General features: G+C 41.5%; 1 protein-coding gene across 1 annotated transcript in view; it reads left to right on the top strand.

Annotated features, from left to right (window-relative positions):
- LOC126336803 (brain-specific angiogenesis inhibitor 1-associated protein 2) overlaps positions 1-18,874 on the top strand; it is a 555,994-nt gene that overhangs the window by 435,148 nt on the left and 101,972 nt on the right. Inside the window, exon 5 of the mRNA XM_050000840.1 lies at positions 12,641-12,712. Within this exon, the coding sequence (XP_049856797.1) occupies positions 12,641-12,712 (72 nt within the window). The remainder of the gene's footprint in view (positions 1-12,640; positions 12,713-18,874) is intronic.

Here is an 18,874-nt window from a genome sequence, read left to right as displayed (position 1 = left end):
CCGGTAGCACGTTGCCTCAATACGACTGCCCAGGTGTAGTATCAGGAACAACTGTGCAGGAACTAGTCCCTCTGTAAGAACTGTTTATTCACTCAGTCTCGTAAGAATTGAATAAAATGAACGTTCCTGGAACAAGTGCCTCCTAGCACGTAAGTTCAACACTGACGGGTGCAAACAGTCCGGCGTAGCCCCATGTTAAGTGCACAGCCACCAAATACACTTCCGGGCAGGCGTCCCGGAAATCGCCGGCGGTGACACTCACTGTAACTGCCGCTGGAGGCACGCTAAGCACTGCCGCACAGGCCCGGCGGGTATGATTACAACATCACGCGGAGGGGTATGTTCCCTCCCCGTGATTGGCTGACGCAGGTCGCGATGACGAGCTGACCGCTAATTGGCTCTTCGGACGAGATAATGTCATCCGACGTTCGATTGGCGTCTGAGTAGGGCATGCAAAAGTAATTTCCCTCAACTGGAGTGCTCTCTGGCAGAGCGGCCGATGTTTCCGTTACTTAACGTCCGCATCTGCGAGGCAGGTTGCCGGTGGCGCCGTGAAGTCTGGAGTGATGTCGGCCTGCAGGCGCTGGGGACTGCAACACGGTGTGAAAGACTACATCACTCCCTCCAACAAATTTATACGAAATCACACACACACAAACACACACACAAATGCCAAAGAAACTGGTACACGTGCCTAATATCGTTTAGGGCTCCAGCGAGCACGCACAAGTGTCGCAACACGACGTGGCATGGACTCGATCCCAGATATGCTGAATAATGTTCATGTCCAGGGAGTCTGGTCGCCAGCGGAAGTGTTCCTAGAGCCACTCTGTAGAAATTCTGGACGTGTGGGGTGTCGCGTTGTCCTGCTGGAATTGCCCAAGTCCGTCGGAATGCAGAATGGACATGAATGGATGCAGGTGATCAGACAGGATGCTTACGTACGTGTCACCCTCCAGTGTCGTATCTAGATGTACCGGGGGCACCATAACACACCAACACCATTACAGTGCCTCCACCATCTTGAACAGTCCACTGCTGACATGCAGGGTCCATGGATTCATGAGGTTGTCTCCATATCCTTATACGTCCATCCCCTCGATAGAATCTGAACGAGACTCGTCCGACCAGGCAACTCGTTTCCAATCAGCAACAGTCCAATGTCGGTGTTGACGGGCCCAGGCGAGGTGTAAAGCTTTGTGTTGTGCAGCCATCAAGGGTACGGAAGTAGTCCTTCGACTCTGAAAGCCCATATCGATTCGTTGAGTAGTTCGTACTCTGAAAATTGCTGATGGCCCAGCATTGAAATCTGCAGCAATTTCCGGAAGGATTGCACTTTTGTCACACTGAACGATTCTCTTCAGTCGTCGTTGGTCCCGTTCTTGAAGGATCTTTCTCCGGCCTCAGCGATATTGGATATTTGATATCTTGCCAATTCCTGATATTCACGGTATGCTCGTGAAAGGGTCGTACCGGAAAATACTCACTTCAAAGCTACCATGGAGATGTTGTGTTCCATCGCTCGTGCTGCGACACCACGTTCAAACTCACTTAAATCTTGATAACTTACCATTGTAGCAGTAGTAGCCGATCTAACAACTGCGCTAGACACCTGTTGTCTTATATAGGCGTTGCTGACAGCAGCGCCGTATTCTGCCTGTTTACATATCTATGTATTTTAATAGCCATGCCTATACCAGTTTCTTTGGCGCTCCAATGTATCATGTCAAGGAAATGGCCAACAACTCGATGGCAGGAGAGAGCGAGACGGTATTAAAAAATTCGCGTGGTGCACATGCGCCGTTGCTCAGACGGCTTTTGCTGGATTGTATGAGGTTATTTACCAACTCATAGACCAATAAATGATCTGGCTGACTGTGTGCGCAACAGTTTGCAGTTTTTTGCTGTTGATTCTGTGGTTTACTGACTGTACGGGGACACAAGCGGACTTCGACAAAATTTCTAGTTGAATGGCAGGTAGTTCTAAATTCAGAATAATGTAAGTTAACGTAGACAAGTAGGAAGAAAGAAATGCATAATGTTCGAGTACAGCATTAGTAGTGTCTGTTACTTGTTTTAAATACCTGGGCACAACGTTGCATAGTGTGATGTAATGGAACTAACACGTGAAGATTGTGGTAGGAATGGCAAATGATCGGCTTCGGTTTATTGGCAGAATTTTGGGAAAGTGTGTTTCATCTGGAAAGGAGACCGCATATAGGACGCTAGTGCGACCTATTATCCAGTACTGCAAGAGTGTTTGGGATTCGCACGAAGTCGGATTAAAGACAGACATCGAGGCAAATCTGAGGCGGGATGCTTGGTTTGCTAACAGTACGCTAGAACAACACGCAAGAGTTGCGGAGGTGATTCTGGAACTCAGTGGGAATCCCTGGAGAAAAGACGAAGTTCTTTTCAAGATACTCTATTGACAAATTTTTAGAGTACCAGACTAGCGGCATTTGAAGCTGACGCAGAACGATTCTAGTGCCACCAACATACATTTAGACTAGGGATAACGAATATGAGACACTAGAGATTACGGTTCATACGAAAGCATATAGACATTCGCTTTTTCCCTCGCTGTATTGGCGAGTAGAAGATGTTCAAATGGTTCAAATGGCTCTCAGCACTATGGGACTTAACATATGAGGTCATCAGTCCCCTAGAACAGAACTACTTAAACCTAACTAACCTAAGGACATCACACACATCCACGCCCGAGGCAGGAGACGAACCTGCGACCGTAGCCTAGTGGAAGAGGAAGATGAATGACTAGCAGTGTTACACGGTGCCCTCTGCCACTCACCATAGGGTGACCTTAGGAGCATGTATGATTTAGAAGTGCACACATCTAATTCCTCAACTTACCTTACATCACTGTGGTACATTGCTACTAGCTGTCTTTTACAGACCGTATAATTTTGTTCTCTGGGTAGAGCAAACTGTTCAAGTAATGTTACATGTAGAATCAGGGACGTTTCAGCCAAATACTAGAGGTGAGCATATCTCAGTTTGGAATATCATCCAGTTGTGTTTCTCGGCGAGTTGAAGTCCTTCGCCAGAAGGTGATGGAAGCGACACACATTGAAACATTGCGCCATTTCGTTAAACTCACTAAGCGGGAAAATCGGGAGGATATGGGAGGGGATTTCCAGTTCCGGTATTCCCCTTGCAACCAAGGGAAGCCTCTGGGACAGGTTGCTCAGAATCCAGAATGGGAGCTACCGGGTGGTTATAATTAAAGTGCAGCAATCGCAGAGGTCCAGTGTCTGCTGTAATTATCGTATGACAGCATAACTTGGTAGATTTTCTAATGCGTTAATGTGAATCACCTTTACGCTTGGAGAAAAAGTCAGTTGCATTTTAGACCATCAGATGCAGATCTGGCGCTGTGAACGCAAGAACGACGTGTAGAAATAAAGTATCTTCCGTTCCATTAAGCCGCCAGATACAATAACCGTACTTAATTTTTAAAAAGTATATAAATATTTCCACATATGATAGTTTATGAGCAGGACGTAGGCAGAAACGGTGAAGCAAGTGAGAAAGGCATAATATTGATATTAATATTAACCGAAGCTTACACAATTTGTTCAATATGAGCACTGGAGACGTCGACAGGATACTAAGCAACGTCAGACTTGTATCTGGAGACCAAAATTGGAAAAAAAATTTCCTGCATAAATCGATTCCCCATTAACGCATTAGAAATGGCTCTGAGCATTATGGGACTTAACATCAACGCATTAGAATGTCTACCAAATTTTTCTGCCTTACGATAGTTACAGCCGACACTGGAGCTCTGCAAGTAACTGTACTCTCATTATAACCACCCGGTATTTTTAATTTTATTCTGCGACAGTATGTACGAAACGAAAAAAGGAAAGAACCTACTGTATTTGTTTACTAGTATTCTTGTTCGAAATGTGCAGTGCACCCATGTCGCTACCTATCACAAGCAAAGCATCTGATTTCACCAAGTCTAAATTTAAGTGGTAATTCCGTCTTAAGTCTTTGTAGCCATTTCTGTACACATTATTAATATCCCCTGCCGTCAGAATGAAATTTTCACTCTGCAGTGGAGTGAGCGCTGGTATGAAAATTCCTGGCAGATTAAAACTGTGTGCCGGCCCTAATTTCGAACTCCGTACTTTTACCTCTCAATGGCAAGTGCTTTACAGACTGACCGAGAGAGCACTTGCCCTCAACAGGCAAAGATCCGATGTTCGGGTCTCTGTTCGCCACATACTTTTAATCAGCTGGGAAGTTCCATCCCCTGCAGTATATTTTATTCTGTTTGTATGCGAATGCCAGTCCCAGAAGCTACTGTAGGGCTTTTGATAAAGTTTTCAGTAATATACAAACCTATCCACGAGGCAGGTTTGTGGCTGTAATTTATAAAATAATCGCCCAGGTCGGCTGAACTAGGACGAATTAAAAGTTCTCCGGCGTGTTTTACACTTCGTATGTGGAAGCTAATCTCAGCAATTACTTTAAGGATTTTGACAAGATTTTCACTAATGAATAGGTTGACTGACGTGGAAGGTTTGTGTGTACAAGTTCTTACCGGTACGCCACTGAAGTCGTCCGTCTTAGAAACACATCAAAATTTTTTTTGCATCACCCCGGTTCCCTGAACTCCTGGATATATAAGTTGAGTGTAGATACTGTATCAAAGACACCTTTGACTGTTCAGAAATGTCACTAAACCCGCCAACCCGCCAAGCGCTGCAGTCTGGAACCGCGTGACCACTACGGTCGCAGGTTCGAATCCTGCCTCTGGCATGGATGGGTGTGATGTCATTACGTTAGTTAGGTTTAACTAGTTCTAAGTTCTAGGGGACTAATGACCTCAGAAGTTGAGTCCCATAGTGCTCAGAGCCATTTGAACCAACCAAGCCAGCCAAAATATGTAAATAACCATCCATGAACAGCGTCTATTACACGGAGGAGGTCCAGCAGCCGATCAGTTCCTGTCATACCAGCAGGAAGGAGGTACACTACTCGTGTTGTCTGCAGTTCAACCATGCATACTCGGTCAATACTGTGGTTCCATCGCGTCCGCATCGTTACGTTGTGCCAGGAAGGGCTCTCAACAAGGGAAGTGTCACGGTGTCTCGGAGTGAACCAAACTGACGTTGCTCGGACATGGAGGAGACAATGAGACAGTAATTGTCGATGACATGCCTCTCTCAGGCCGCCCAGGAGCTACTATTGCAGTGCATGACAGCTGCCTAGGATTATGGTTCGGTGGAAGCCTAACAGCAACGTTACCATGTTAAATAATGCTTTTCCTGCAGCCACAGGACGTCTTGTTACAACTCAAACTGGTGCTCAAGAGGCTGTATGATGCGCAGCTTCACTCCCGACGTCCATGGCAAGGTTCTTCTTTGCAACCACAACACCATGCAGCGCGGTTCAGATGGGCCCAGCAACATGCCGAATGGACCGTCCAGGATTGGCATTACGTTCTCTTCTCCGATGAGTGTCGCATATCCCTTCAACCAGGGAATCGTTGGAGACGTTTTTGGAGGCTACCCGGTCAGGCTGAACGCCTTAGACACACTGTCGAGCGAGTGCAGTAAGGTAGAGGTTTCCTGCTGTTTTGGGGCATTATGTGTGGCTGACCTACGCCACTGGTGGTCATGGAAGGTGCCGTAACGGCTGTACGATATGTGAATGCCATCCTCCGACCGATAGTGCAACCATATCGGCAGCATATTGGCGAGGGATTCGTCTTCATGGACGAAAATTCGCGCCCCCATCTTGTGAATGACTTCCTTCAGGATAACGACATCGCTCGACTAGAGTGTCCAGTATGTTCCCCAGACATGAAGTCTATCGGACATGCCTGGGATGGATTGGAAAGGGCTTTTTTTGGACGACGTGACCCATCAACCGCTCTGAGGGATCTATGCCAAATCGCCGTTGAGGAGTGGGACAATCTGGACCAACAGTGCCTTGACGAACTTGTGGATAGTATGCCACGACGAATACAGGCAATGTCAGAGGACGAGCTATTGGGTATTAGAGGTAACGGTGTGTACAGCAATCTGGACCACCACCTCTGAAGATCTCTCGGTATGGTGGTACTACATGCAATGTGTGGTTTTCATGAGCGATAAGATGGGCGGAAATGATGTTTATGTTGATCTCTATTCCAATTTTCTGTACAGGTTCCGGAACTCTCGGAACCGAGGTTATGGAGAACTATTTTTTGATGTGTGTATAGAGGAATGGTGTCGGATCGTTTCGCTATTTAGCTACACTGCCTTATAATTAACTGTGATTAGATCAGATGTCAATCGTTGTACAAATCTGTGATCCTCTAGAAGATTTTATGCATTTCTAAGCGCAACTGTGTCGCTTGGTATCACTTTTAAGGAGCTGTAGACACTTCCTCAGATCATTTGTAGAAGTCGTGAAAAGCAGCGGTTACATTCTTTCAGAAAACGAGAACGTGGTTAAAACCGTCTGTAGAAGTAGAATTATTTCCGGACTCCGGATGAATAACTAATAGTTAGACTCAGACCTCGAAAATGAGATTCATGCCAGGAAACTTTAATTGCGAAAGCTTCGGTAAGCATAGAACAGGAGTCCATCTCTCGAAATAAATAATACAAAACATATGGAGAGTGTTAACCATACATAATGAAAAAAAAACTGGGAATGTGATAAAGACGTTACGATTTTAGACATACATCTGCAATCAGCCAGTTTGCTTAGCTGGAATCTGGAGTCATCATTGCTCACAGTTTGAACAGCTTGGCTAATTATAAGAATGGGCGTGTGAGAATGTGACAATAAACCCGAAACTAATTACGAAAAGATTAAATACAAATAAATACAATATATTTTAGGCATGGAAGTTGTATTTGCAAAACACATAATGAAATACAGAGCCAATATAAGGTTCTTCTTGGAAAGTTATCGAAGAGTATGAACAAAGTTCAGTTAAGCTGTGTGGGGTTACCTGCTTCCGTGTGTTATTTGTTAATAGGTTTTCTCTGAAATCGCTGACTCCCATCGCACACTGCCACAATATTATTGCGTGCGAGTTTATTTTGCCCTGTTACAATGCAGCGGGTGACGTTGGAATGTATTTAAGTTAAATTAATTATTGTACATACGGGTTACCAGTTGGTTTTTGTCACGTAGAAGATAAGGAAATAAAATTCGAATGGCTTTCATATTCAAGTCCTAACAGTGAAAATGTACCTAAATTGACGTGATATTACGATAGATAGAAATTATTGAGATAGTGAAGGGAGACGAAAATTTAATAATCATGGGTGAATCGAATGCGACAGTAGGAAGAAAAGGAAACGTACTAGGTGAATATGCAATGGGGGTAAGAAATGAAAGAGGAAGACGCCTGGTAAAATTTTGCACAGAGAATAACTTAATCATAGGTTCAATAATAGGTTCAATAATCACGTAAAAAGGTTGTATTCATGGAAGAAGCCTGAAAATACTTGAAGGTTTCAGACAGATTACATAACTGTAAGACATAGATATACGAACCAGGTTTTAAATTGTAAGACTCTGCAGATGTGGACTCTGACCACAATCTATTGGTTATGAACTGTAGATGAAAACTGAAGAAACTGCAAAAAGGTGGGAATTTAAGTAAATGGGAACTGGATAAACTGACAGAACCATAGGTTGTAGACAATTTCATGGAGAGCATAAGGGACCGATTGACAGGAATGGGGGAAAGAAATAAAGTAGACTAAGAATTGATAGCTTCGAGAGATGAAATAGTGACGGTAGCAAAGGATCAAGTGGGTAAAACGACGAGGGCTAGTAGAAATCCTTGGGTAACACAAGAAACATTGAATTTAATTCATGAAAGGAGAAAATATAAAAATGCAGTAAATGAAGCAGGCAAAAAGGAATACAGACGTCACAAAAATGAGATTCGCAGGAAGTGCAAGAAAGGGTGGCTACAAGACAAATGTAAGGATGTAGAGAAACATCTCACTAGGGGTAAGATAGATACTGCCTACAGGAAAATTAAAAAGACCTTTGGAGAAAAGAGAAGCACTTGTATGAATATCAAGAGCTCAGATGGAAATCCAGTTATGAGCAAAGAAAGGAAACCAGAAAGGTGGAAGAAGTATATAGAGATTCTATACATGGGCGATGAGGACAATATTATGGAAATGGAAGAGGACGTAGATGAAGATGAAATGGATGTTACGATACTGCGTGAAGAGTTTGACAAAGCACTAAGTCAAAACAAGGCCCCGGGAGTAGACCACATTCCACTAGAACTATTGACAGCCCTGGGAGAGCCAGCCCTGACAAATGCTACCATTTGGTAATCAAGCTGTATGAGGCGAAATACCCTCTGAATTCAAGAAGAAAGCACGTGTTCACAGATGTGAAAATTATCGAACTATCAGTTTAATAAGTCACTGCTGCAAAATACTAACTCGAATTCTTTACAGACGAATGGAAACCCGACCTTGGGGAAGATCAGTTGGGATTCTGTAGAAATACTGGAACACGTGAGGCAATACTGACCCTACGACTTATCTCAGAAGAAAGATAAAGGAAAGGCAAACCTAAGTTTCTAGGATTTGTAGGGTTAGAGAAAGCTGTTGACAATGTTGACTGAAATACTCTCTTTCAAATTGTAAAGGTGGTAGAGGTAAAACACAGGAAGCGAAAGGTTATTTACAATTTGTACAGAAAGCAGATGGCAGTTATAAAAGTCGAGGGGCATGAAAAGGAAGCAGTGGTTGGGAAGGGAGTGAGACAGGGTTGTAGCCTATCTCCGATGTTATTCAATCTGCATATTGAGCAAGCAGTAAAGGAAACAAAAGAAACATTCGGAGTAGGTATTAAAATCAATGGAGAAGAAATAAAAACTTTGAGGTTCGCCGATTACATTGTAATTCTGTCAGAGACAGCAAAAGACTTGGAAGAGCAGTTGAACGGAAAGGACAGTGTCTTGAAAGGAAGATATAAGATGAACATCAACAAGAGTAAAACGAGGATAATGGAATGTAGTGGAATTAAATCGGGTGATGCTGAGGGAATTAGATTAGGAAATGAGATGCTTAAAGTAGTAAATGAGTTTTGCCATTTGGGAAGCAAAATAACTGATGACGGTCGAAGTAGAGAGGATGTAAAATGTAGACTGGCAATGGCAAGGAAACCGTTACTGAAGAAGAGAAATTCGTTAACATCGAGTATAGATTTAAGTTTCAGTAAGTCATTTCTGAAGGTATTTATATCGAGTGTAGCCATATATGGGAGTGAAACATGGGGGATAAATAGTTTGGACAAGAAAAGAATAGAAGCTTTGTGAATGTGGTGCTACAGAAGAATCTGAAGATTAGATGGTTGGATCACATAACTAATGGGGAGGTATTGAATAGGATTGTGGAGAAGAGGAGTTTGTGGCACAATTTGACTAGAAGATGGGATCGGTTGGTAGCACATGTTCTGAGGCATCGAGGGATCACCAATTTAGGACTGGAGGGCAGCGTGGATGGTAAAAGTCGTAAAGAGAGACCAAGAGGTGAATAAAGCAAGCAGATTCAGAAGTATGTAGCTTGCAGTAGGTACTGGAAGATGAAGAAGCTAGCACAGGATAGAGTAGCATGGAGAGCTGCATCAAACCAGTCTCTGGACTGAAGACCACAACAGCAACAATAACAACATTGCGATAGTCATTCTATCAGACCCATTAAAATATTATTCACCAGTTAATCAAACATATGTGTCTTCCTATTACGTAACGTCATGCTACTGTACTACATTCACAGTAACTAGACAGTCAAAACCATCCTCCAACTAATTTAAATCCTAACGAATTAACCTAAAAACATCTACTCGTATTTATATATCCATGGGTCCATCTACACTTACATGGAGCATAAAACCTGGTACGAAATGTGCCTCTCCTGTTGCACCTCCAAAGTCTCTCAAGACTCCTCTAAAAATCAGCTCTTGGCTTTTAGTTTCTAGCAGGCTGGCCTTCCTTTGCCTCCAACTGCTCAATTCCCAAATAACTCAATGGGCGGCTGCCAAATCCCCCACCACAACCAGGCCTCATTTCCTTAGATTAAACTATATTATATATATTAATTTTTACACTAGAAGTACGTCTCCCTACATTAAACATGTGTATTTGTCTTTATTTATTCGTAATTATTGAATTAGAACCCGCTCTGTGCTTATAACTCTTATATGACTGGTGATTTCCCGCTAGGGACTGTTCCCAGAGCTCCTTCAGTTGTGATTCTGTTCTACTTGCTTAACGCTCTTCTGATATCTTGAACAGAGTTTTTATTTCATGTCTGGAAATATAAAATAAATTACCTCCTCGTTCGATACGAGAAATAAACTTACTAAATCCTGATGACAATTATACTAATAAAGACTCCATTATAGACTACAATATACAATGACTGAAAACTATTTCTAAAATGAGAAAATGTTAAAAAATCATAACTGGAAGTTAGTTTGATGTACAAGAATGTCGGAAGATTGTTCAATTGTGTGTGAATTCATAAGGGACCAATCTGCTGTGGTCATCGGTCCCTAGACTTGCACACTACTTAAACTAACTTGTGCTAAGTACAACACACACATCTACGTTCTAGAGAGGACACGAACCTCTTGCGGCCGAGACCGCGTAATCCGTGACATGGCGCCTCAAACCACGCGGCCTGTCCGCGCGTCGATGTCGGAAGAAGAAAAACTATAAAATAAGAGTGGAACTTGAATGGATGATGCTAAAAAAAATGTGCTTCGTAATTGTGATTCATAACAACGTATAACAACTGAATAACAAGATGCCTCAGTCGAAATTTAAGCGCCTATATAAACAAATTTCTGATATAATCTTATGAATGTAAGTTCTGATGGCCTTAATGTAATCAACTGTTGCAAATTAATCTGGAGGCGTGAAATTTAAAATCACACTATTTAGTTGAGAGGACGTTATATTAACCAAGCAAACAGTACAGTATCCTCTATGAAATATCCTTAAGAATACTTTCCTTTGCTAAAATTCGAGACGAGAACTGAGTACGTTTTTCACAGCGTTTTCACTAAAGAACCCTTATAGATCAGAACATTCTGATACACTTTCAAGACATTTAATGCAATGGATAGGTGCAGAAAATCGGTGTACCTTTTACAGAGTTATTTTTGCCACAGAAGGATCTATTGTGTTGTCATCTATTACAGACTGGTTTTCCGTATCCGCTTAAATGGTTATTTTTGATGATTCCGATATAAAGCGGTGTAGAACTTCTTAGCGTTTTCTAGTTCCGCATGTTCACGGTAATATATATTTTTTATCTCAATGCTGTTTTCAGATGTCACTCATGATCATTTTGTTGCTTATATATGTTATATAGCTTTCAATCACATACGGCTCAATGGTACCCAACGCGATCATATAAGGTAGAGATCCATTCCATTCCCTTTAATGGCACTGTTTTTCTGTGATTTTCCTGTACCACCACATGCAAATACCAAATGGTTCTTTCAACGTGGGTTGAGGGACAGACAGTATCAAAGGTTTATTACTTGAAGTGCGGTGTGGCAGATATATATTAAAAATTAAGAGAGCAATTTATCACGAAATCAAAAATTTTGGAATTGATATATTATCAAATCAAAGTCTGTGAACTTATTAATCTTTACAGATCACTTTGTTCCTTCCGTATTGCATTATAACAATAATTTCACAATAGCGGTTTCGGTATTTTATTGCGACCTTCAGATGTGATTAAGCCACTAACAGGTTCGTAATGATATATTTAAATTTAAGTTATGGGCTTTGAACATAATAAAATAATATAAAATAAGTCAATCAATAATGGATCATGTCGACACATAGTATAAGAGAATTCGTCCCTTGATGTTCAAAACATATGACTTGAATTTCTACTTCATACATCGCGACGAAGCTGTTAGTGGATTAATTGCCACATCTGAAGGTGGAAACAAATTGAATAAACTGGTAGTGTGAAATAATGGTTGAGGGACGATCTTGACTAATAAATAAACGAAATCAAGAAATTAAGAAAATGTGTGTGAGAAGAAATCTCTAAGAACAAGAGACACGGCTAAGGCTTCTGGGAATAGGCAGCTATGTAAAGGAAGGTGTTGTAGGAAAGTTAGGATCTACTGGTTATATGATAAAAAAAGTCCGTTTTTGAGCCTGTTTTATTGTGTCTAGTAGTGTACTTCTTCCGGTTGAGTGCCAGCTTCGAGAGGTGACAAAACCGGTGACGTTGATGCTAAAAGTCAGACAGAACTTTTGTTTCCATTGGCATATGGTTTATGAATCGTATGTGAGAGGATAAAAGCTGAAGATGCAGAATGAATGGAACGCACAGTTTAGTAAGCGCAGTTTAAGTCGATTACCCATATAGTTTTAGCAGTTACGTTGTTTATTTTTGTTGTCTCAGTGTCGTTCTGGGACAATCTGAAATCAATTTTAATATATATTAAATTATTCGTCAGTTAATAAAAGGTACTACAATACGACTGTGGATAGTTAATAATATAGGAAATACAATCTTTATTCTTACTTGTTTATTATCCAATATACTAACAAAATGAATGCATACAAATAATTAGCTAATGCTTCCTACTTCTGTTACAGTTGAAAGCCTTCTACGTCGACCTCCTCGTCCCACTGGAAACTAACCTCGAAAAGGACACCAAAGTCGTACAGGTGAGTGAAATGAACACTTTATTCGTATTTATGGTCTAGTTCTACTCAGGACCAGAAAATTAAATTTTTCAAAACTATGCGTGTATATTACTTAATGGAACTTTATTGGTGATGGTTCGGTCTAGTATAGGGAACAGAGCTTCTGGTTTCTCTCTCTGACGGACTGTTTCTCCGCATTTTCTATGAGTATGGATCATAAAAAGTGAGTCACAAGTCTGGGGAAACTTTTCTGGGAGAAAGCCGTATGTTACACCAATTATAAAACGATTTTTTGTGTCTCATCCACAAATTTTGTCTTAAAGCAGAAAATAACTTCCGGCAAACTTTTCACAAGAGCAGATGTTTTCCAGTATTACAGACTATCTCAGAGTATGAATAGCTTCTGTTTGTATAGACTAGTATGTGAGTGACATCTGAGGCATGGTAATCGATTTTGGCCTTCGTTAACGAACCATTCCAGCACTCGCCTGCAGATTATTACGCAAATAAATTTAGAAAAAATGAAAAAAACTACAGTATGCATTTAAATTTCTCACCGCATACACTAATAGTGGAAAATGCCCTTCTTTTAGAAATATTCTGAAGTATACTTCCTATTTGGCTACGGCCTTGGCGCAGTAGATACACCGGTTCCAGTGAGATCACCGAAGTTAAGCGCTGTCGAGCGTGGCCGGTAGTTGGATGGGTGACGATCCAGCCGCCATGCACTGTTGCTATTATTCGTGGTGCACTCAGCCTCGTGATGCCAATTGAGGAGCTACTCGACCGAATAGTAGCGGCTCCGGTCAATGAAACCATCATAACGATTGGGAGAGCGGTATGCTGACCACACGCCCCTCCTATCCGCATCCTCGATTGAGGATGACACGGCGGTCGGATGGTCCCGATGGGCCACTTATGGCCTGAAGACGGAGTGCTTTTATACTTTCTGTCTGTTGAAACAGTATGGTCACATAGTCGCGAGATATTTAGTCAGTTGTTTGTGGGGTTTTAATGACGATTCAGTTTTCTTATTATTTAAGACTCTTTCTTTCCACTTCTACTTTCATTATGTCCGCCCATGGTAGCTGAGTGGTTAGCGCGACGTATTGTCATGCCTAATGGCCCGGGTTCGATTCCCGGCTAGGACGGAGATTTTCTTCACTCAGGGATTGGGTGTTGTGTTATCCTAATCATCATCATTTCATTCCCATCGACATGCAAGTCGCTGAAGTGGCGCCAAGTCGAGAGACTTGCACCAGGCGAGCGGACTACCCGACAGGGGGTCCTAGACACACGGCATTTCCATTTACTTTCATTATTAGCTTAGCAGCGTTTGTCAGAAATGTAACTGACATATCTTGAAGTATGAAGTAGTAGCCTTGCAGGACTTTATTCAATAAATTCATAAACTATCCACGTACAGGTAAAGTTCTGGCACTTTCTTTATGGAGTACGTTTCTGATTTCCTACCTATACATGTTCCACCCAAATCTTTCCCCCATTTCTGATTGTAACCTATAGCAGTAAATGAGTGTTTATATGTTCGGTACCTGGAATCTGAGTGAAAACGCAGAAGATAGTCGTTGTATTTTGAAATTTGTTCACAAAAAGGGGTATATGCTTATTAAATTGTCAAACAGGATTTTTAATGTTAGTCTTTCGGCTAAGTAGACCACGATAAAACTGATGTTCCCACGCTGCACGGTGAATGAGGATGCAAACGCAGCTTAATTTTTAACAATTAAACACGTTGACGACACTAGAAACATTTGATCCTGTTTCTAAAAAAAATGGTTCAAATGGCTCTGAGCCCTATGGGACTTAACATCTGTGGTCATCAGTCCCCTAGAACTTAGAACTACTTAAACCTAACTAACCTAAGGACATCACTCACATCCATGCCCGAGGCAGGATTCGAACCTGCGACCGTAGCAATCACGCGGTTCCGGACTGAGCGCCTTAACCGCGAGACCACCGCGGCCGGCGGATCCTGTTTCTATTTGTTGGTTTAGAAATGTGTTTCCTTTTACGAAAAAAAGTATAAAATCTGTGGCAGTTCTACATCCACATTTTTACTTCGATATAATTCGTAAGCACTGTTCAGTACACGACGAGGCCTATAGATGACCAATATTATCAAGTTTCTTTCTTATCCCATCACGTGTTGAGCTACAAAAAATTACTGTTTGTATTGTCATGTATGTGGCTTAATCTGTCTTCATTCTCATGATTCCTAAGTGAGAGATCCGATAGAACTAGCATATTTGTCGATCAGTCGTTCTCGGAAAAAGACTCTCTAAATTTACCAAATATTCTTTCATGTGAACTTCGCTGTCTCTCTTCCAAAGGTTTTTATTGATGTCCCAAGAGCATTCCTGTTATGCTGTAGTACGAGCTAAACCGACCTGTAATCATCCTAGTGGTGTGTCTCTTAATTCGTCCGATGTCAAGCCTACTTCACAGTGACTCGATATGCTGAACTACATTCTAGAATTGATTTTCTCACGTTCGAGGTAAAAGAAAATGCAGGAAGATTCTCCGTTTTATCCTATCTTTCGAAAATGTGGGTGCACATAATCTACTTTCACACCTGTTTTATTACTTTCAGAATCGTTATGAAAATAATTTATTGCCCGAGACAGTAACACTAATTTCAAATGTAATCGAAAGTACTGAGACTGCGTCGCACAATAAGCTGTTGTCGAACCACTCAGTCACTGGACGTCTTCAGCTCCAGTGAAATGTCGTCCTTCTCAAAACACTTTTGATGCTCAGGGCCACGTGAAATGCATTCGTGGTCTGTGCGTTGCTGACCAGTGTTCTGTAGCAACTCATCTTAGCTTTTCTTTAGCTCCTTGTTGAATTGCCTTCCTTATACACACTCGTACAGTGGCACGCGTCTCGGAGTTTAGCTGGTTCGAATCCTTGTGGTGGATGAAATGTTCACTGCCAGTATTTGGAAAGCAAGCAGAGAAGATGTGGTCGCGTAACGTTTCTGATCACCAGTCTTTGCGCCAATGTCTTGGATTAAATACAAAACCTCTTCCGCAGTGGCTCACGAAATGAAAGCACCTGAAACTTTTGTGGGACGTTAAGCTCGACGGATGCTTATCAAGACAAGTGGGTTATGAGACGGTACTGTGCTTCATCCGATACTTCTCATTGTCATAAAACGCAAACATAACATGACACGCATCCATTACGCTTACCAAGTTTCTAGAAACGCACATAAGACTCGGCTCTCATACATCCACAAGAAAAGGGGCCAAAGTGCGCGGAGAAAGAACATCGCTTCCGACAGGCGGCTTAACGCTCCCCGGGGTTCATGCCAGCCAACGACGTCGTAAAACATTTACAGTCAACACAAATGAGTTTTCCGTCGGTTCTTCCCGGAATATTATAGTACTGTTAAATAGGGAACACTTCTTAATGCTCTGCAAAGTTATGTTTATTTGGTCACTCTCGGCTTTCGGCTTCTTAGGCCATCTTCAGGTGACAACTGAATATCACCAACACAGATAAAGTTACTTGCGACATATACAGTTATTGTTTATACAGAACATGCAAATATGAATATAAAGCGTTTACATAAGAAATCTTTACATATTCTGACAGTTAGTAGTTACACTAACGGAAAAAGGGAATCAAAGTTTTTTAAATGTGGAAATACACTTAACAACCGATGAAAAATAAAGTTGAACTTACAGTTTTAATCCGGTATTTGTAACAAAAACTTAATTTAACACAGCGGAAGAAGGAAGCTGACTGTGTTCATTTGATGCGCAGCTGGCATTCAGTGACACATGTTCATTGATTTCCGGTAGTATAATCTATTTGCTTCTCTTAAAAACTTAAAATTTTATAATCTACGTCACATGAGTGATTTGTTAGAAGATGATCAGCAATCCTTCTTTATTAATCTCCAGCTTGTCTCATGTTCAAACAATGTATCTACCACAGCTCTGCCTGACTAACCAATATAGATTTTTTCAGTGTTAGCACGTGTTTTTTTACACTCTACTCCGGATCAAGGGATCCTGTTTGACTTTATTATTGAATAAAAATTTATATTCGCTGTTGGTATTACAAAATGCACGTTTGTAGTTACGAGACTTTAAATTTTCTTAAGAAAATAAATAACATTTTGACAATATGTGGGGGACTGGTGACCTCGGAAGTTAAGTCCCATAGTGCTCAGAGCCATTTGAGCCGGACAGCATATGTTTATGGACCAGAACCACGACTACAGCATTTAAATTCTCAACAAAAGGATATTCAGTTTACAATTTATCTGGGAGATTGTTCTATAAGTTTATTGAACCTTAACATAGATATTATCACTTGTTTAGCATTTACAGAAAAACCATAGCTACAGATACGCTAATCCCTGCAAGATTCCAGCTATCACACAGCCACACATATGCAGCTTTACATTCGGTGATGCATAGCCTCGTATCTGTTCCATTGTCTAAATCTGTCTTTCAAATGTTACTGCAGACCGTCAGACATATGGTTTCCAGTAACGACTGTTACCTCTGCCCAGTACCAAAGAGTGTAGTCAAGCAAGGTCTGGATTATTAAAGCGCAAAGTGACAGCTCCAACATTTATTAACTGAACACGTAGAGCTTTTCAATATATTTTTAAAAAGAAACAAAGCGTGTATGCCAAGGAAGAGAGTAAAACAACTTACATAAGCACAGTAATACAAAAAGTAGCTCTCGTAACTACTTAGGCAAGGGCACATCTACAAGGTACATGTCGTCAGTACTTAAGTTCCATGCTGGCTACTCTGTTACGTGCTAGAGGCCTATATGAAAGTGACTCATGTCATCTGAAAAATAAAATGTATTGCCACTGGCCAATTGTTATCCAACTAACTTGCGCCTGTGGCTTGCAGACTCCTTCCAGCCCGCCGTACATAAGAAGGTTACAAAACGGCCCCAATTGGAAGTTAAACTCTTCAAAATGCATTAACAATCCACAAACCATACCCCTTTAAATAATTAATACTTACTCGAGAAGATACCTTAAAACAAAACCCACTCAGACCATGGCTCAAAATTTAACAAGGATGTCAGTAATATATGTTAAAATAACACCACATTAGATAACTATTGCATGATACTTGCTTTCCGCAAAGCCTCGGAAGGCGTCCTCAGCTACAAAACGGCACCTGTGTCTTTTGCGAAAGACACCTACGACCGTTTTTACGACCAAGCCTCACCACACAAAATTTATGCTGAGTGGTTCGCTTGAAATGGAAATTTTGAATAACTTTATTGAAATGATGACGGAAACATGGCATTGCTGTGAGAAGCAGTGTTAAGAATTCTATATAACAACATTTATTTCCTAGAAAACATGAACATATTAATAACTCACTTTACTTAATAATGCGATTCTATCGAATGCTAGGCCATCATAAGTAATACGAAATAAAAATAGCAATTTTATCGAGTCTGACTGTTTCTCCCAAGATGACTATAGGAGCCTTCACGCAGAGCGTGTATACTCACCTGGGTCTTAGCACGGAATGCGTAACCGTCTCCCCTCGTCCGTGATCCACACACACACACGGTTGCCACAAGGACTCAGAGAGTCTGCAGAGCGGCTATTTGCCAACTTAACGGGACCTCCTAACGCGCGGCGAACTTAATTCTCTCTGGTCCAGTGCAGTCACACTCTACTTAATACCATGGTTGGCTAAACTGCATCTACACATTCATAGACCCCACAGCAGACTACCCACGCATACATCAGCAGACGACCCGCATTCAGTCTTGCAGACAATACTAAGAATACAAAATTGTTAAGGCTTTCGTGGCCACTTGTTGACAAAGTGCCTGTTGGCTTCTGTCTCGGGTTCTTCGGCTGACGTTCATCTAATGATTTTTCTGACGTTTCGCCAGCGCGAGTGGCTGGCATTGTCAAAGCTTGACCACCGGCAATGGAGGGTGAAGCTTTGACAATGCCAGCCACTCTTGCTGGCGAAAAGTCAGAAAAATCATTAGATGAACGTCAGCCCAAGAACCCGAGACAGAAGCCAATAGGCAGTTTGTAATACTAAGAGTGATAATTTTAGTAATTACCTATACTAGACACAATTTCGAATAATAAATCTTATATTGATATTGTCTGACTGTCGGAGGGACACTCAGGTATGTTCTGAGTATATGGCT

The sequence above is a fragment of the Schistocerca gregaria genome, chromosome 2 (assembly GCF_023897955.1).
Source record: "Schistocerca gregaria isolate iqSchGreg1 chromosome 2, iqSchGreg1.2, whole genome shotgun sequence".
NCBI classification, from domain to species: Eukaryota; Metazoa; Arthropoda; class Insecta; order Orthoptera; family Acrididae; genus Schistocerca; species Schistocerca gregaria.
The sequence above is the reverse complement of the archived record's forward strand: the minus strand, read 5'-3'. Positions and strand labels throughout refer to the sequence as shown.